Genomic DNA, 20,732 nt, shown 5'->3' with positions numbered 1-20,732 from the left:
CCAGGCAAGAAATCACAGAATCAGGAGGGAGACTGTTTCTCAGTCACTTCCTCTACACGCAGTTGCAGATGTTTTGGTTACAAGGGTAGAAAACAGTTTCAATGTTCTTAGGTCCAAAGTGTCATTAAATATGAAAGATAATCCTCTATATGTATAAGCAAAAAAAAGGAGGTTAATGTTAGCAGGTCACCGGGATTAAGAAGGCCACAGGCATATAGAAGAAATCTGATTCAAAGACTGAGGAACTGGCCCTAAAACAAGCAATACAGAGAGCAGAAACATGACCCCAGAGGAGAGGAAGATTCTAGAACAGGGAGGACAGAAGTGGGAAAATGTTATTAATATAAGGAGGATAGTCTTGCCTCAAAACTAAATGAAATATATTCACTCATCTGAAAGAGAAAGAAAATTTGCTAGATCTTAGTTATTAGGATTGTATTTAAAATACTGTGTTTCTTTTATGTATCACAGAGGAAGACACAGCTAGCACTCTGCCTTGAAGTCTGCTGTAATTGAGGGAGATCAATCCCTTTGCCTTTTTACACAGAAGCCACTATTCTTGTGATGTTCAAGACGAAGCATCATTAAACTGAAAGCAAGAGAGACCACAGACAGCTAACCTTAAATTTCCACAGAGGAAAAGTCCTACTGAGTGTTTAGGGAGAATTCCCAGAGTGAGGAACTAGGGTTGACTGTTCCACGTTTCATCTGAGTGATGGATGTTGTCATGATGGGGATACCTTCAGGGGACAGGAACCCTTATCTCAATTATGCCAGCCTCATTCCATTAATATTTGTCAGTCTGTAAAATGATTGCACTCTTCCGATTTTTTAGTGGGCTACTTCTAAGGGTTCTAACATACAACCAATAATCAATAGAAGGTTGGTTCTAGGCTGGTCTTGGGGCTAGGTGGTCCCCGGTGGCTCAGAAGGCAAAGAATCTGCCTGCCAGTGCAGGAGACGCAAGAGACAGGGGTTTGATCCCTGGGTCAGGAAGACCCCTGGAGAAGGGAATGGTTACCCACTCTAGTATTCTTGCCATGGAGAATTCCATGGACAGAGGAGCCGGAGCCTGGTGGGCTACCGTCCATGGAATCACAGCTTAGCGACTGACACACACACAGGCTGGTCTTAACCAAGCCTGTAAGAATGCAAATACATTTCATTCTCCAGCAGAGGGCAGCACCACATAAAAATTACCCTACAGGGTAACAGAGGCGCAGCATCTTCGTCTATGACCATGCATTTTCGGTTATTATTTTATGGCCATGTAGCTTGTGGGACCTTAGTTTCCCAACCAGGAGTTGAACCTGGGTCCCCTGCAGTGGAAGCACAGAGTCTGACCACTGGATCGCCAGGGAAGTCCCTCTATATTATTGAATATTTATTATTTAGTGTCACAAAAATGGAAGACTTGTTCATACAAGTCATCTTGAATACTGATGGGCGATCCAGGCAAACAATTTAAGCCCTATTTAAAATCTTATAATTTTAAGATTACTTTAAGTCATTTAAATTTAACTTAATTTAAATTAAGTTATTTAATAATTTAAATAACTCTGTGCTTTATTTGTCACTCAGTCGTGTCCGACTCTTTGCGACCCCATGGACGGTAGCCTACCAGGCTCCGCGGTCCACGGGATTTTCCAGGCGAGCTTACTGGAGTGGCTGCCATTTCTTCCTTCCACGTGAGTCTTCCTCTGTGTGCATACGTCCTGGGTGTGTGTGTGGTGTCTACTTTGCTTTCCATTCCCTTGCAAGTAGTAATTTTCTATTGCAACCAACTAAAATGCATATTGCCACACATAACACCATGACATTTCAGGTGAGAGTTTTGTTTAAAAGAGTGTACCTTGGAACTTAGCTAAAAAGAATTCATCCTTCTAATAGCGAAAGGACCTCATCAAAAGCAGATTAGTTCATAGTGTGGTCAATTCAACATGGATTCCTACAGAACAAAGCTTTTAAGTATTAATGAATACAGTTTAACAATTATTTGATCAATCAGGCATAAAGTAATTCTCTTCCTTTCCACTTTGACCTTTGTAAAGTATCATCATAGTCAGGCTAATACAGTATTTATCTACTAAAAATAAACTTTAAAGAAAATTATTTGGGATTATTACAGAATTGTGTTATAGTTCTATTTCAGTTGAGATTTACTTTTGCTGTTTCTGTATGTAACACAGATGAAAGTCATCCTTCATTTGGTCAAAGTCTAGAATCTGAATGAACTTTAATTAAAAACAATTTTTGGTTAAATCTCTCTCTGCTAATATCATACTGTTAATAATTACAACTTTTCCTAAGGTAAATGCCAATGAATGTAGATGTTGATGTGTGCAAATAATGATAGAGTGAAATTAAAACAACATACTTATATCAACTCCAATTTTTTTTTAATCCCTTCTACCCTGGCACTTCCGCTATGCAATTATAAAAGACACTTAAGCTTTTATAGCCAGTGATGGAAATTATTAGCCATCAGGGCTTTGGAAGTAATGCTGCCAAATGGAGAGATGAGTGGGTGGTGCTCTGTGGTCTCGTGGTTTCTCTGTAATTCCTGAACATAAAGATAAAGGAGCATTCTTAGCTCTGCCCATAGCTGAACCATCTGCACTCTTGTGTCTTAACATTTCTGATCCAACTCAAAGGTAATTTCAGCTGACATTTATGAACCATAGCCACATTCAGGTATCTATGAGGGTAAGTTCTGTCTAAGCTTGGGGGGAATTCCCTGGTGGTCCAGTGGTTGAGACTTCGCCTCCCAATGCAGGGAGTACGGGTTCAATCCCTGATCAGGGAACTAAGATCCCACACACTGCTTGGCCAAGAAACCAAAATATAAAACAGAACAATATCATAACAAATTCAATAAAAACAAATTTTAAATTCAAAATGCTTTAAAAATGGTCCACATTAAAAAAAAAAACTTGAAAAAATGTCAGCTTTGACATTGAAATCTGCAGTTTGGAAATTTGGAAACATGTCCCACGGGACATTTGTCATGCTGGGACCCCCTCCTTCTATCACGAAGGGGTGTCAGGATCCAAGGAGAGATGACCCTCTGACTTGAGGGTCTGGAACCACAAAACACTAAATAAGCACACCCTTTTGGTTCCATTTCCCTAAATGTCCATAATAAATGTGAAAGGCTCATCTGCACTTTCCCATAGTACATTTTGGGCTAACGTATGAGAACACGTCACACGCAGCCTAATGAAAACACCGTGTGTACATGCTTGTGCACGCTCAGTTGTGTCTGACTCCTTGTCACACTATGGACTGTAGCCCACCAGGCTCCTCTGTCCATGGGATTCTCCAGGCAAGAATACTGGAGAGGGCTGCCATTTCGTACTCCAGGGGATCTTCCCAACACAGGGATAGAACCCGAGTTCTTGCGTCTCCTGCGCTGGTAGGCAGATCCTTTACCATCGCTCCACCTGGGATCCCGAACATGGTGCAAAATCAAATGTTCTGTACAGTGCCGAGAACACAGCAGACAATCAACATGTAACAACCGCCCCATTGGACATCAAGTTGCAAAAGAACCCAGTTTTTAAAACTTACCTTTTATCTCTGACTGCTGCTTTGGGTACATCTTTTGATAAACATGGCATTTATCTGCTAAATCTGGCGAGCTAGATGTGACTAACACCGACTAAATCAGAAGAGATCAGTAGGTCTCTACAGTAATTTTGCAAGTTTAGAGATAACATTTGATGACTACATACCAGCAACCTCTGTAACTGCTGTAAACAGTGGGGAAAAAATGTCAGCGGTTTAGAAAATAACTTTTTGAATTAATCCTAATCTTTCTTGAACTCCTATCAATGTTAGTCATCATTTTTGCTTCTTTTAGTCAGGGATTTATACAGAATCCTCTCAAACTAGATGAAGTACCTTAATTTTCTAAGCCTACAGCCAAAACCAAATAGCACTTTTATGAAACTGTCAAGTAAACCAAGGCTCCCATCCTCCACACCTTCCACAGTAAACCATCAAACAAGAATTCTGGATATTCTTTGGATCTAATCTTTCATTTGGTTTTAAATCCTCTAAAATTTGGATTTTAAAGCACAGTTCCCCTTACAATATCATCATTAAATATTTCTCTTTCTTGGCTAATGTGCTGGGTAATACTGAGGCTCTGTCTTAAGCTGAGATAGTAGGTTTTAGAGGGGGTTGCCTTTCACCCATGGGCTGAATTGTGATGTACAATATCTGAATATTGAGATGGATTTTGCCATACATCAATATGAACTGGCCATAGGCATACATGTGTCCCCTCTATCCTGAACCCCTCCCCCCTCCTCCCTCCCCAGATTTTTATTTCTCAACTGAGCTTTCTCTCTGGGGCAAAACACTTGACCCGATAGAAAAGACGTAAATATTAAATTAACTTTTGAAAAGTCAAGGATACTGGAAGGGCCAACTCTTTGTCAATACCTTTCCCGTGGTGGTCCTTATTACCCTGCTAACTCCTGACTTTGTCTTCCCAATAACCAATTGTTTTTATAAACATTTCTTTCGAAAACACTCGAGCAAAGACCCCTTTGACAGCGCCCAGATTATGCAAGTGTTTGAATAAGAAAGACGGCACCTGTGTCCTAGAGTGTATCACAACATAATGCCAGTAACCTGTAAATTCACTTGAGCACTTTATAACAAAAAGAGTAATAGACTAAAGGGTGACTGCTCTCTGTGGGTTTCTTCTAAGCTGTGGGAGTGTCATTACTCATCAGGGATCTTGTGGATGACTTTGGGGGGCCATCAACCATCTTAGTTCCAATCTCAATCTTCAGTATTTAAAGGAGGGGAACTTTTATTTTCATCATGGCATGAATCCATTCTGATTATAGATTTGGCCCTGGTCCCCGTAGGAGCTTACAACGCATTTTCCCCAATTCCAGATTCAAATATTAAATTAAAACAGATGTGCAAAACTAAAGGAAATTCCACCACCAAAAACATACCCAACCTCTCCACAAAATTGCCAGCTCTAGGGAAAACCAGTGTCCATGATTCTGGGCCCTTCTCCTAAACCTGAAAAAGAACAGAGTCAGGACTTTCCCAGAGGTCCAGTGGTTAAGACTCCACGTTCCCAGTGCAGGCTCCATGGGTTCGATCCCTGGTTAGGGAGCTAAAATCCTGCGTGCAGCACAATGTGGGGAAAGAGAAAAAAAAAGAACAGATTCACATTGCTCCTTAACTTGCGCTTGTTTCAATGTCCGAGAGGCCAATGAGAAGGAGCGGAGGTCTAGAAGTTCCTGGGGTGCTCTCCACGCCCCCGCTTGGGCCACTCCTCGTCCACCCACCTGCGCAGCACCTTCTCCACGTCGGCGCGGTGGTACAGCCGGCAGAGCTCCATCAGCTGGCCCACCGTCCTCTGACTGTTCCGGAGCAAGAACTCCAGGGTGGGGCTCTGCGGTCGCTGCTCCAGGAAGCACAGCTCGTCGTAGGGCATGCCCCACTTGCTTGCAAAATTTCTCCAGTTTTTGACTGTTGGGTGACAGGGATCCAGCTTTATCCTGATCACATCTAGTAAGTCCTGGTCATTGAGCAAGTCGCTGATGGTGGGGACTTGGAGCGAACAGGAGGGACAGGAACAGGTCTCCGTGCAGGACGCGTCCTTGCTCACATCTGCAGGGTAAACCACAGGGTGCATATGTCAGCAAGAGGCCCCAGACACATGCTTATCTCTGGTCCTTTATTCTCCTACTGAATTGCTCATAGCATCAGGGTAAGCACAGCACCTATTTCAGGATACTCACTTCTACATATTCACCAATAACCCCCTGTTCTTTGCGGTCACGAAGAGCTGCTCTGTTGGAAGCGTGGCAAGACTTTATAAAGCCAGTGTTCCTTTCTGAGACTCTCTGTCCCCCAGGGCTGCACGTTTGTGAGCCTGCTGGCCAGATGAGGGCTCCAAAGAGCAGAGCTCTCTCCATGGGCAGATAGCCAGTGGAGGGGGGGGTGGTCAGCCATCCCAGGAGAAACCAGCCCATTCTCACCTGCTCCTCAACCCTCTCGCCCCTTCCATATTACAAGTCAGCCTTGTCAGCTTTTTAAAGTCAAGCATAGAATGTCAGAGTGTAAAGTATTACACAATTCTTCAAAAGGTCTTTATTAAAAAAAAAAAAAAAAATACATGCAAAACCCAAAACTGGAATATCCACTCCACACACATATTTGAAAATAAGTGATAACTGATAATGCCAGACTTTTCAGATTTATGGCCACCTTATCATGGCTTTGCCTTTATTTATGTGTGTTTTTTTTTTTTTTTTTTTTTTTTTTTAACACATAGGGCTGCCTTTGAAGTGGAGCCAATACCCTGAGGAGTGTGCAGTGGGCTGGGTGAGTGGGTGGCTTTGAGCTCAGCCTCCCCAAGAAGGGGGCTTCCTTGGTGGCTCAGATGATAAAGAATCTGCCTGCAATGCTGGAGACCCAGGTTCGATCCCTGGGTTGGGAAGATCCCCTGGAGAAGGGAATGGCTACCCACTCTAGTATTCTTGCCTGGAGAATTCCATGGACAGAGGAGCCTGGCAGGCTGCAGTCTATGGGGTCACAAAGGGTCAGACATGACTGAGCGACTAACACTTTTGCTTTCACCAAGAAGAGCTGCCCCAGCACAGAGGAAGGGCCACCTTCCCATCCATCATCTCTGGCCTCCCTGCAGTATCTGCCAGCATGTTAGCAGAGGATGAAGCTAGTAGGTAAGCAGTAAATAGGTTAGAGGGAAGAGGTTAGTAGGCAAGAGACAACTCAGAGTACAGGTGTAAGTGGGTGAAGCAACCCAAGTGAATTAAAACTCTGCAACTGCACTGAATTTCCTAGCCCCTCTCACCGGGTATATTTAACCACCAAAGGCAACACTAAAGATCACTGGCTTGGAAAATTCTGGGAGGTTATGATGCCTTTTTCTACACTGAACTGTGTGGACTGCCCAACTTAGGAAAGTAAAAAATTTGGAGAAAAAAAAAAAAAAAAGGAGTCACTCTGGCTATTATAAAATTGAGAACTAGAAAATTTGAGGCAAATACAAAGTAAAAGATAACAAAAGCCATGAAAATGATGCTCATACTCTGACCTACTAATATAACTTCTGAGAATCCAGCCAAAGGAGATCATTTAAAATAGGTATGTACTTGAACATTTTTTATTATAGTCTTACTCTTATTATATATTAAAAAAAACTTAAAATCAAAGGGGACTAGTGAAATAAATTATTGTTACTATTTGAAGGAATATTATTTAAGAAATTATGAAGACTATATAGCAACCTAGAAAATGTGTGTGCTGTCATGTTAAGTGAAAAATGCAAGAAGTAAGGAATTTATGTACTCTGATTAAAACTATGGGAAAAGTCTCTGTTAATATTACCATGGAAGGAAATGTACAAAAATAATCATAGCTTCTGTGGTTAATGTAGGATTATGTTTTTATTTTCCAAACTTTCTCAGTGTGCATGTCGGGGTGTGCTCAGGTGTGAGCTGTGTGCTCAGTCGTGTCCGACTCTTTGTGACCCCATGGACGGTAGCCCACCAGGCTCCTCTGTCCATGGGATTCTCCGGGTAAGAATACTGGAGTGTGTTACCATGCCCTCCTCCAGGGGATCTTCCTGATCCAGGGATTGAACTTGTGTCCTTGCATTGGCAGGCAGAGTCTTTACCACTGCACCACCTGGGATTATGCTTCTATTTTCCAAACTTTCTCTAGTGGTGTTTATATTTCTACGATAATGAAAATCATGTATTACATTAACAAACATATTGTTCAGCACTGAGCCAACGTATCAGTGCAGCATCCCTCCTCTTTGCCAAGCTTCACTTACCGCTTTGAGGCCACCTCTTCCCACCTTCCCCATGATTTGTTTCATCAAATACCTCCTTTCTTTCCCCTCACCTCCAGACACCATCTCTATTGATTCTCTTTCCTTTATCCACAGATAGGTATATAACTCCTCTATCATAAAAAATAAGAACCTCAAACTGCCACTCTCTGGTTTATAATTCACTGAAGGCCTTTCTCTTACTCTTCATTTCCTTACTGTTTTAAAAATATTTGTTATTATTTTTTGGGTTATACTACATGGCATGTGGGATCTTAGTTCCCCAACCAGGATGGAACCCATACAACCTGCAGTAAAAGCTCAGAGTCTTAACCACTGGACTGCTGGGCAAGTCCCAATTTACTATTAAACTTCTAAAAGGAGAAATCAAAACCTGTTGCCTACAATGCCTCACCATGTTATTAACCTTCACCTTCTTTGGCGAGCAGCATCTGACCAGCCCCATTCTTACCAGCCCTGTAGAGACCAGACCCAGTTCCCCATGCCCCACCTGCGGACCACAGTCCAGTTCTGATGGGGTAGATAAATCCAGACAAGCAGATCCCCACCTGGCTTGGAGGATCACCTGGACCCCCTGCTGCTGCTAATGCCCCCATCACATCACTCCCCTTGGGCCTGCCTGCCTCTAGAACTGAGCCCAAGACTCTTGTGCCCCTTTGAACACTGTCTATTGCACTGAAGACTCTTTTCCCAGAACTCAAGCCCCTTATCCCCAGGCACATCCTACCTTGTCCTGGCCACATCCCTTTTCTTGTCTGCCTGAGACACTGTGATCCCAGCCTGTCTCATGCCAAGTCCCTGGGAGTTACAAGGAGGTGCTCTAGTCCTGTTCTTAGCCCAAAGCTTTCCTCTTCTGCACTGCGTCCCTTTGGTCTTCTCCACTCCCAACAGCCTCTACAAAGATCTCCCACTAGAATGGAAGACCCTTTCTTTTTGCATCTGCAGGATCTAATACAGCCCTTGACACACAGCAAACACTTAACCAATGTGGATTGAGTGAATAAATGAATGGCCAACCCTGCCAGCTCACCTGGGCCCCAGAACTGACTACGAGAAAGCGTCTCTCGATGTTCAGATGACATCTCCAACTCAAAGGGCCCAATACAGTACTTATATATTTCTTATATACTGTGCACACAAAGCACCTCAAGTCCCCTAATGGCACCTGCAATTCTTCAGCATCCTTACAGACTTTTTTTCTCTATCCAACCAGTTACCAGGGTCCCAATCTCCCCTGGAAGCTCTCCATACCTCTCTTCCCATCTTATTTCCCATGACTTCCTTGAATATAATCTGGGCTCCAGAGAAGGGGGACTACTGACTTCCTGAATAGACAACCTGTATTTTCTTTGTTTCAAAGTTTAATAAAATGAAAAGGAAAAAATATAAGCTCAGGGTAGAACATTAAAATTATATTCAGTTATGAATTTTGTGTAAACTTGAACATCCAGGGTTTCCCCATAGTTGCATGACTATGAGTAACAATTTGATGCAGACCCTTACATCTAAATTTTTGGCCACCTCTTTAATTATCTCTCCAGTAATGGGACTATTAGGCTGAAAAGTATGACCATTTTAAGGCTATCAGTGCATATACCCTAAATTGCTTTCCAGAAAAATATTGTGCCAATTTACACTCCAAACAGAGAATAGTGATGGTGCATATCTCAGTTGACCTTTGTTAGCAATGGCACCCCACTCCAGTACTTTTGCCTGGAAAATCCCATGGACGGAGGAGCCTGGAAGGCTGCAGTCCATGGGGTCGATGAGGGTCGGACACGACTGAGCGACTTCACTTTCACTTTTCACTTTCATGCGTTAGAGAAGGAAATGGCAACCCACTCCAGTGTTCTAGCCTGGAGAATCCCAGGGACAGGGGAGTCTGGTGGGCTGACATCTATGGGGTCACACAGAGTCGGACACGACTGAAGCGACTTAGCAGCAGCAGCACCAAGTAACACTTTTAAAAAGATCTTTGTCAATTGCATAGGTGGAAAATAAAGATTTCCTCCATGACTTTTCTGATGTTTTCTCTCTGTCAGTCATCTCTCTTCTTTCTCTCTCCCTCTCACTGAACTCCTCTCATTGAAATTCCCCTCAGCTACTGAACTTATCTATCCTATGAAACCCACCTCAGAAACACCCCTTCATGAAATCCCCCTGCTCTGCCTGCAATGCCATCTCACCCACAGTCTCATCATTGTGTTTGCATCTCCTGACTTTGCCTTGCAGTGAGATATTCCGTATGATCTTTGTTGTTGCACCTTCAGGGCCCTGAGAAAAGATCCATATCCTCCTGCAATGTGTACACATCTTAGAGTTCTAAAATGTTGAATTACATTTCTGTGTAATATAGTGAGAGTTATTCTTCCGCTCCATTAATAATGGTGTGGTGTATATGGAAGTAAGACTTTAGCTCCATGATGGGACAGAAATTTATTTATAAAGAGCTTTCTAACATTGAAGGTGGCTTTTGCAGTACAAGGGGGAAACTGTGCAATTTTCTTTGCCCTTATTTAAAAGTAGAGTCAAAATCCAGGGAACTCAAATCGGGGCTCTGTAAAAACCTAGAGAGGTGGGGTGGGGCTGGGAAGTGGGACAGAGGTGCAAGAGGGAGGGGACATATGTACACCTATGGCTGATTCATGTTGATGTAGGGCAGAAACCAACATTAATACTGTAAAGCAATTATCCTTCAATTAAAAATAAATAAATTAAAAAAATAAAGGTGGGTATACGGAAAAAAAGTAGAGTCAAAATAAAAATCTGTCACGTAGGAAAACAAGCAGTTTACCAAAGGGTATGTGTAATTCAGTTTTTGTAAAAACAAAATAATATAGTCATTTTTATCCACATAAAGCATATATTATACACACATTCATGGGCATAGGAAAAATCTAGAAGTATGCATAAAAACATTAACAATGGATGGTCCTAATTTTCTATAGTTACAATGTTTATTTGGATACTTAAAATATATTTTTTAAATGTCACAAAAAAATAAACGATTTATATCTCTAAGTCCAGAATGAAATGTATTGCTTTCTGAAGGTCTGCCCTGTATTACCTCCGTAAGACTCAGGGTTTTAGCGATGTTTTCTCCTTTAGTGTCAAGAAAATGAAAATCGTGAATGTTTCTGTGAAGCTCCTCTAAGCCTTCTAGTGTATGAGAAACTTCTATTTCTTTGAACATCACCACCATCCATTTATCAGTTTGTTTTAAAACATATGATGTGTCAAAAGTCTATTGTTTCCTTTTTTATTTTCAATAACACACACACTAAGCCATTTTCCCAACTGGAATCTATACAAACTGCCAACAGTCATGAATTTAAAGTTGCCTTTTGAATCATAAACTATAATTAGTTCTCTGAGGACTTAAGCAGACAAACTTTTTTTTCCCCTACGAAATATATTTTGTCCTGCCCTCCTGTAAACACCTATCATGTATTCGTGTGCATGCAAGGAAAGGATGGCTAAAGCTTTGGGGTGAGAAAAATCATGAGAAGATAAACATTTAGAACCAAAGACGTTTTCCTAAGAAATGGGGGGAAAATGGGATTATTATTGGATGCTACTCAGTGGCAAGCTCAGGGTATCTATACAGGAGAAACTCAAAAACTGTTTACTAAATGAATGAATGAGAATTGTTCTTTCTCCTCTGGAGACAAGGTAGGTTTCTTATTACTGTGTGATGCATTTTAGGATGTGAAGAGATAATTACTAGCAAAGGAAAGAGAAATTTACTGGTGTCTGTTGGCTGTTAACAGAAAAATACAAAAAACAGATTGATTCTAGATTTGGGGCAAGGAAAGGAGAGTGTTATTGAGGAGAGAGAAGTCAGTTATGTACAAAAATTCACTTAGATTCTCTAACAAGTAGGGTCCTTGCTTGTCATATTTTGACACTTGACTTGCATATTTTCCACTGATGAAAAACAAGAACAGATTGCACCATTAATTCATAATAACTTCTTAGAGGCCAAAACTCTGGAAGGATTTGCCTTCTATAAGTTTAGTCTGAGTCCTGGCTTGAACTAAGGAAGAATTTATCAGTGGAAGAAGGGCCAAATTTCTCAGTGGTTTTTATCATCACAGTAACTGTCATTTATCAAACGCTTAATATATAACCAGCCCTGCACTGTGCCCTTTTATATCGGGAGTCCCAAATTCTGGGATCTAATGCCTGGTGATCTGAGGTGGAGCTGATGGAATAATAATAGAAATAAAGTGCACAATAAATGTAACACACTTGAAACATCCTGATACCATCCCCCACTCCCACCCCCAGATGGTGGAAAAACTCTTTCACAAAACCAGTCCCTGGTGCCAAAAAGGTTGGGGACAGCTGCTTCACATGCACAATCCTGAGTCAGCTGCATCAGATGCGGCTCCTCAAACCCTGGTGCCCCAGCTTTCCAGGGCTTGACTGCTAAATGGCATTTAACATCCCTGGACTTCAGAGTCCTCATCTATCAAGTGGAGATGATAATATAATAATTCCTATATCTCATGAATTAAATGAGGTGAATGGTGTGAAAGCATTTTTGTCAAGTCTTATGTAAATGTTATTTAAGGGTGTTAGGTTTTACAACTTTTTTTAAGTAGAATGTGGCGGGGGGGGGGGGGCGGGGAGAGTGTGTCATTGTGTCATCTGGCCTCTGCTGACACCTCCCAGCTCATTGCCTTTCCAAGTGCCCTTCACTGCCCACCCTTGTCCCTAGAACATATACTCAACCCTGCCTCAGGACTTTTGCACCAGCTGGGTCTTCCCTCTGAAGTCCTCCTTTCTCAGATCTCCACATGGCTGGCTCCTTTGCTCCTTAGATCTTGGTGCACCTTCGTAGCTAACACAGCATCCTTTCCTTGCAGGCAAACCCCACTGTACACTCATTTATTTTCCTCAAGGCACCTACCACCACATGTAACTACTTGTGTTTACTGTCTGTCACTCCCAACCAGTATATAAGGTCCAAGAGGAAAGGGACTTAGATGTCTAATGTCTCCACTTAATTCCAGGCACACAGTAGGCACTCACTAATGTCTGCTGAGTAAATCTATTTAATGAAGAACATGACACAGAGAAATAATCAAATCAGAAACTTCTGAGCAGCATATGAAGAGTTATCTAGAAAGTTTCAGACAAACTGAAAGGTTTCTTGTGCTGAGTATATACAAGGCAGAAGAAGGATGACTGGTTGCTATGGAGAAGGAGTACACCATGTACCACAGAGAGAGCCACATGAGCTTTAGAGGCATGCTGACCAACTATCGATACAAGCTGACATTGTGCAGGTATGCAGCTTGGACGAGTTACTCCTGTACTCCTGTACAGCCATGTCCTCCCTCTCTGAACAATTGAGAGGACTGACTTTCATAAAGGTGTGGAGAGGATTAAGTGAGACCATCCCTTAAAGCCTTATCCTAGTGCATGGTAGTTGGAGAAGGCAATGGCACCCCACTCCAGTACTCTTGCCTGGAAAATCCCATGGACAGAGGAGCCTGGTAGGCTGCAGTCCATGGGGTCTCGAAGAGTCAGACAGGACTGAGCAACTTCACTTTGACTTTTCACTTTCATGCATTGGAGAAGGAAATGGCAACCCACTCCAGTGTTCTTGCCTGGAGAATCCCAGGGACGGGGGAGCCTGGTGGGCTGCTGTCTATGGGGTCACACAGAGTTGGACATGATTGAAGCGACTTAGCAGCAGCAGCAGTGCATGGTATGTATGCAACAAAGCATTAGTAGCTGTGGGTAAGGAACCATAACAGCAGCAGTTCTCAGGACTTTCCTGGTGGTTCAGTGGTTAAGATTCTGAGTTTTCAATGCAGGGGGTACGAGTTTGATCTCTGGTTGAAGAACTAAGATCCCATGCATGACAGGCATGAATGAATAAATAAAGCAGTAGTTCTCAAACCTTGGCTAAAAATGGAACTCTCTACCCCCTCCCTACCCCCACTCTCCCCTGGGGAGATTACAAAATCCTGATGTCTGGTTCCACCACCAATATCCTTATTTAATTGGTCTGGGGTACAGGCCAGACACGGGAAGTTTTCTAAGCTCTCTTGGAAATTCTCATGTGCAGCAGGGTTGAAAACCATTGCCTTAAACCATATCTACTGAGGAAGTTCTCAATCAGATGGGCCAGCAAAAGTAGGTTTTGGAATGCCACCTACTTCTCTTTGAAGAATACAGTGTGCGCTTGGTGATTGGGAGTTTGTGGATAATATTTCCGCACACTCACAAACAGAAGAATGGGTTTTCTAGGGTTTTTTTTTTTTCGCCCTTCTTCCACTATTCTTCATCTCACACACCTTTTACATCATACCTTAAAGAAGAGTTCAGAAATCAAACATGCTCAGTGACAAGGTATGTGCATGTCATTTCAAACACAGTAAGAAACAGCTCACGTCCAAAGACGCAGTGCCTAACCCTCAAGCTGGCGGCTGGCAGACCATGAAATGCTGGTCAATTAACAGTTAATTGTGAATTGGAACAAGATGCAGAGCCCACAAGGGTCATGACTGGCTGAGCCTGGAAAATAGCTCCAGTCAGGGTGCTGGCAGTGTATCACAGATTGACTTAATGTGTCTCCCTGCAGGGGAGGTGCCGTTTTATCTTGTACACCCTGGCTTTTCGGGAGCTATTACTACACGGGTATTTCCCTCCACAGTGCTCAGTGCCACTGCGAGCTCTCAAATCATTTACAATAATGTTCCCCGTGATAACCAGGTCTTCAGTTGGCACGAACAATTAAATAGTAAACATTTTATATTGGCAGCTTCGCAAATAGCAAAACATGTTCTATTCTAAAATAACTAAAATAACTCCTCAGTTGGGATTTCTTTGGAAGGAATGATGCTAAAGCTGAAACTCCAGTACTTTGGCCACCTCATGCGAAGAATTGACTCATTGGAAAAAATAACTCCTAGGTGTCTATAAATTATGAGATTTGGAAAATACCAGCAAGTGTCAAAGTACTGTCAAATACTTCCACAGCTGTGTTTGTTAATGGTGTAAATTCACGCTTTTTTCTGCGTGTGGTTTCTAACATGGCTGGAAATAAATATATTTAAAATGCCAGTTTATGGCTTTGAGAGATCAGTGGGGTGTGTGCATACCACATGACTCATCAGAGGTAGTTATTTGCTCTGAGCTCGAAAATGGTGAAGAATTATTTTTATCTACTAAGAAACTGACCCCAGGGCTTTCGGTGGGTGTTTGATCTCTTAACCAAAGGGAAAAACAATATGATTTCATTTTCCCTCTCTGAAACACCCTTTTAAGAAGACATCAAGTTGGCAGCAGCACTAGGAAATCTAACTGACAAATTGGATGGATCTTGGCAAGTAAATCACACTGGGCCACTCTGTCATCTCACCAAACTGAGGCATAGAAGGTATGTTTAAAAACAAAACAAAACAAAACACACATATAAGAAACGACCGAGGTTAAAGTTTAGCAGAGAGTTTTACGTGAGCTTGCATTCTGAATTACGTGACACCACGTATTACTGAGTCACCGTATAGACCTCAGTTGAAAAAAAAGAAAATCTTTTTGCACATTCACTTCTACAGGGAAATTAGGTTTGGAAGAGGCAAGTGCTGAATTATGCAAGGTGGTCAGAAAGTCAAGTCTTGCAAAGCTGGCAACTGTGAAGAGGTAGGGAGGGAGTCATGGTCCAAGTGATAAACAGCGCCACCAGAGGCAAGAACAAGAGGTTATTATTTGTTTTTTTAGTTTTTAAAATTATTTATTTGTTTTAATTTCTGTAGTTTACAGAATTGACGTATCTTTTTTATATCACCTGCCCCTTGCAGCACGTGGGATCCTTGTTCTCCAATCAAGAATCGAACCTGTGCCCCTTGCGTTAGGAGTGCAGAGTCTTAACCACTAGATTGCTAGGTAAGTCCCTAGAAAAGGTTTCTAACTTTCCAATTTGCGAGGAGTTTTTTGTTTGTCTGGTTTTTATAACTGAGTCATACTCTTTTAATGCCCAAATGTTTTCATTTTGAAAAACTGCATGAAAACACTGTAAAACTTTTATGACTCCTGGGGGCTGGTTTCTGCATTCAATGGTTCCACGAGGGGGCTTTATTTTTCTGGTAGTAGCTGATTCTGAATTGTATTCTTATTCTTCCCTTGATTACAAACTGTCAGCTGTCATTTCTCACTCTGGTTGAATCCCTCCTTTTATCTTAGAGCCCTCCATCCTGCGTACATTGCTTTCTTTTACCAGATATAAACTGGATGGCAGATAACTAAGGTTTTATTTAAGAATTAAATAAAAGCCAGGCTCTGCGTTAAGTAAGGCTAGACCAAGGGCCTGATTATGGGAAAGTAGCAAGCATCTGCAAAAAGTGTTTCAGTGGCTCAAAGACTGACTCGGGGGAAGGGGGTGGACTTTGGCTTTGTTCCAGCCTGAGACTCTGAGCTGGAAGTCTGACCTTCACCCCCTGGGTATGACACTCAAGCATCTGACATGTGTGCTTCACAGGCGATGGGTTTGACCAATAGGGAGACAGCGTGGGGTGGTGCTGGTGGTGGCGGTAGGGTGGGCGGTCAGGCCAGGCCTGGGGCTTGAATCCCACTCAGGACCTATGCGATGGAGTACCAGTCACATGACCAGTGCCAGTCATGTGACCCAGTGCTACTTCTGTTGTATCCACCTGGTGAATAACTGAACCCACAGAGTTGTCATTAACACTTTTTTCTAAGGGCATCTCTAAAAAGAGCAGAGTCATTGGAAAAGACCTTGATGCTGGAAAAGATTGAGGGCAAGAGTAGAAGCGGCAACAGAGGATGAGATGGATGGATGGCATTACGGACTCAATGGACAAGAGTTTGAGCAAACTCCGGGAGATGGTGAAGGACAGGGAAACCTGGCTGCTGAAGTCCATGGGGTCGCAAAGAGTCAGACATGAATTAGCGACTGAACAACAAAAGTACTTGAACGAGACCTGGTTCCTGGCAAACGCTAAATTTGTGCAAGTGGAACAGTAAGTAAACCTTATTTAGGTGGCTGCTCTCATTCAAAGGGGAAATACGGCAGGACTCACCTGGTGGTCCAGTGGCTAAGACTCCCAACGCTGGGGTCCTGGGTTCGATCAAGGAACTAGATTCCATATGCCACAACAAAGAGTTTGCATGCCACAACTAAGTATCCCCGTGTGCTGCAACTAAGACCCGGTGGGGCCAAATAAATAGATATTTAGGGAAAAAAAAAAAAGAGGAAACAATGGGGATTTGCTTTTGCCCCATCTTCCAAGAGCAAAGCCCTGAAGTCAATGTCTCTCATTTGCTTATTTATGGGGGGAAAAAAAAAACACCCAACCAAACACCTGAACATTCCTCTGGGCAAAGCATCATGCTGGGTGGCAAAGATGTTGACTTCAGCAGGATGGGTTCTGCTCTAGGTAATGTTACCTGCTATCACTGTGAAAAGTTTGTTCTCTCTGAAAATCTTTCATTTCATTTTGACACAGGTAAAGACATTTAGAGACAAACCGTAATTTGATTAATCTAGTAATGACCTGACCTCGTAAGAGTCTTGGAAGGGTTTACAGATATTACTAACCAACTTACTTGATTCATATTCATTTTAGCTGACGTTTCACATTGGTAGGCAGGATGTTAGTCTTTAAAAAGTTTAACTATAGGTTTTTTTTAATTAGAAAAGAAATATGTACTTGTCACAGAAAATCTAAAAACTCACATGAGTATAGGAAAAAAATTTTCACATTCTCACCACTCAGGCTCATCACAGTTCACCTTTTAGGTTATTTTACTACTCATTATATGTATGTGCCTACACCAGATCATTGGTTATATATATGTTTGAATATACAGATGAAAGTTTTGGGTGTAGGTTTTTCTGATACCCACTCATACTAGAAATTTTTTAAATACAGGGGAGTGAAAAGAAAATTAAAACTGCCTCTGCTTGTATGAAAAGATACTTTCCGTTCCTCCACCTCACTCAGCGAGGTGCTTCTAATGTGAGCCTGTGTCCACTGGAGCATTTGTGGAAGAGGATAATCCTGAGCCGTGGTCTTAGCCTCCAGCAGGGGCGGACTGTGGTCCAAGGAAGACAAGTTCCATGGGTTCCTGGTTGGGACCCCAGATGTTGGGCCTGTGCCAGGAAAGCTGGTGGGTAGGTGCCACCGGACGTTCTCCTGGCCCAATTTCTCCCTGATTTCTCCCATCACAGTAGGACAGTGGTGAGCAGGATAGTGGCTGAACAGGAACCAGCGTCCCAACTTGGGTCTTTCAGAACTGTACCTCTGCCACCTGGCTTCCTCAGAGCCTGGCACACAGTGGGTCTTTAAGAAATGAAAATCGGTTGAATAAAAAAACAAACAAAAAAAACCCACCTGGAATCTCACCACCCAGAGATAAAACTGCTCCTAACATCATGTATCAAAAGTTGATTATGCATCGCAAGTTCTGATTTTCAGCATGGTTACCTGGGCACAGCTTGGGATTGATGTTAGAATATATCTAAGACTTTTATGAGTATCCCCATCCTTCTTTAAAAAAGAAATGAACAAACCCCTGATGATTTGGGTCATTCAATATGTGTTTTAAAAGATATTTTAAAATGTTGGTGAGGTTTTTTTTCCCCTAATTATTATTTTAGTAGCTTATTTTAATGCTCACTCCATATTTTCCCCATGATTAATTAATGAGAAATCTAAATATTGCCAATTTTTTTTTGTTTTTGTTTTTTCATTTTTTTGGCCATGGCACATGGCACATAGGGATCTAAATTCTCTGACCAGGGATCAAACCAGCAACCCTGCACTAAAGTGCGAAGTACCAACCCCTGGACCACCAAGGAAGGCCCTTAACACTGCCAGAGTTTCTGTCTTACAATGAAGAAACAAAAAAGGTGGTGGGGGACGAGGCAGTGGAGACAAATTAAATGTTTCCTGTGTATTAATGCATATATGTGGAATCTAGAAAAATGGTATAGATGATCTTATTTGCAGAAATAGAGACAGAGACATAGAGAACACATGTGTGGACATCAAGGAGGGGAAGGGGAGAGGTGGGAGGAATTGGGAGATTGGGATTGATTTATATACATTATTGATACTACATATAAAATAGATAACTAATGAGAACATACTGTATGCTCAGGGAACTCTACTCAGTGCTCGGGGACGACCTACATATACATATGTATATGTATATACCTATACATGTATATGTATATATATGTATATGATTCACTTTGTTGTGCAGTAGAAACTAATACAACATTGTAAAGCAACTATACTCTACTCAGTGCTCGGGGACAACCTACATATACATATGTATATGTATATACCTATACATGTATATGTATATACATGTATATGATTCACTTTGTTGTGCAGTAGAAACTAATGCAACATTGTAAAGCAACTATACTCTAATAAAAATTAATTTTAAAATGTTTTTTGGTGAAACACATTAGAAGCAGAAAACGGTGGGAACCAGCACGTAGCCTGGCTCCCTAAGGTGCGGAGACGGAAGGGAGGCAGTGGGTGTCTGAGCGGCCCTTCTTACCGTGACTGGGTTTGCCTACCTCCCATCATTTGCTTCCTCCTGGCAAAGTTCTCTACCAACACTGTGGCCCCTGGAACTTGGAGGGAGGATCGGTTCTGACGCTCATCAGATCCTAAAGCCATCCAGTTAAAACCCCTGCTGTGCCTTGCACAAGCAAAGGAGGGTTAACATGAGAAAATACTCCTTGTAGGCTTTTGTGAAATCCTGCAAGATTTCTTTGCAGTTCACCATGGCGTGTGGTTGGAAAGTTTCTCTAGTCGGTAATACAGATTTTGAAAGTTAATGATAAACACCTTCTCAAATGATCTTGAATTTAGCCATGCTAGCTAGCACTGATGCCCAGATACCTTTAAAGTCAATCATTTACCTGAAAGGGGGTCTCCAGTACTGTCTCGAAAGCCATTTTCTTCTCCCTTAAAAAACAAAAATGCAATCTTCATTAAAACCATACCCATATGTGATTAGAGATGTTATCAATTTTCCAATGTAGTTAAATTTCCACCAGAGCCTCGGAGAGGGGTATGGATCTTAAGAATGGTACTTTACTGAGTAGTAAGTCAGACAGAGAAAGACAAATATCATATGATATTGCTTGTATGTGGTATAAAAAAAAGGTACAAATGAACTTATTTACAAAATAGAGAGTCGGAGACATAGAAAACAAACTTACAGTTACTGGGGGGAAAGAGAGAAGGGACAGATTAGGAGATTGGAATTGACATGTTTACACTACTAAATATAAAATGGATAACTGATAAGGACCTACTGTATAGCACAGGGAACTCTATTCAATATTCGGTAATGATTTACACAGGAAAAGAATTTTTAAAAGAGTGGATATATGTATATGTGTCACTTCACTTTGCTGTACAGTAGAAACTAACATAATGTTGTAAATCAACTATCCTCCAATTAAAAAAAAAAAAAATGGGTAGTGAATGATGTGTCTCTCCCTAGAATATAAACTCCCAGAGGGCAGGAACCCTTGTCTATTTCTTCTCCGTGCTGGGTCCTCAGCGGTCAGAACAATGCCCAGCACACAGCAGACACTCCACAGATGTTTGTTAAATTACTGTCATTTTTTTAAAGTATAAATGCATACAAGATGCCATTTCTTCTTTGTTTTTAATTTTACACTATGGACTATTTCTCTTATTTTATTCTCTATCTGCTTTTTGTCGGGCTTGTTGTTTGTCAGTCCAAGTTATAATTCTTGCCTGCATCTATTATACTTTTTTTTATTGTTGTTGTTCAGTTGCTAAGTCACAGAAGCAAAGAAAAACTGTTAAAAACAGTGACTAATTCCCTTTAGAAGCAATGTGTTTCT

At 41.8% G+C, this 20,732-nt stretch overlaps 1 protein-coding gene across 2 annotated transcripts in view; it reads right to left on the bottom strand.

The window, feature by feature from the left end:
- Nucleotides 1-4,807: 4,807 nt before the first annotated feature.
- The window catches only part of EDARADD (EDAR associated death domain), an 82,827-nt gene continuing 66,902 nt past the window's right edge, over nucleotides 4,808-20,732 (bottom strand). For both annotated transcript variants that reach the window (XM_059882646.1, XM_010820445.4), the window contains 2 exons: nucleotides 19,773-19,818; nucleotides 4,808-5,643 (listed from right to left, as the gene is read on the bottom strand). In XM_059882646.1, the coding sequence (XP_059738629.1) occupies nucleotides 5,261-5,643; nucleotides 19,773-19,818 (429 nt within the window). In that variant the 3' untranslated portion in view covers nucleotides 4,808-5,260. The remainder of the gene's footprint in view (nucleotides 5,644-19,772; nucleotides 19,819-20,732) is intronic.

This window comes from Bos taurus, chromosome 28, assembly GCF_002263795.3.
Source record: "Bos taurus isolate L1 Dominette 01449 registration number 42190680 breed Hereford chromosome 28, ARS-UCD2.0, whole genome shotgun sequence".
Lineage (NCBI taxonomy): Eukaryota > Metazoa > Chordata > Mammalia > Artiodactyla > Bovidae > Bos > Bos taurus.
Note: the sequence above shows the minus strand (reverse complement) of the source record. Positions and strands in the feature narration are given on the sequence as shown.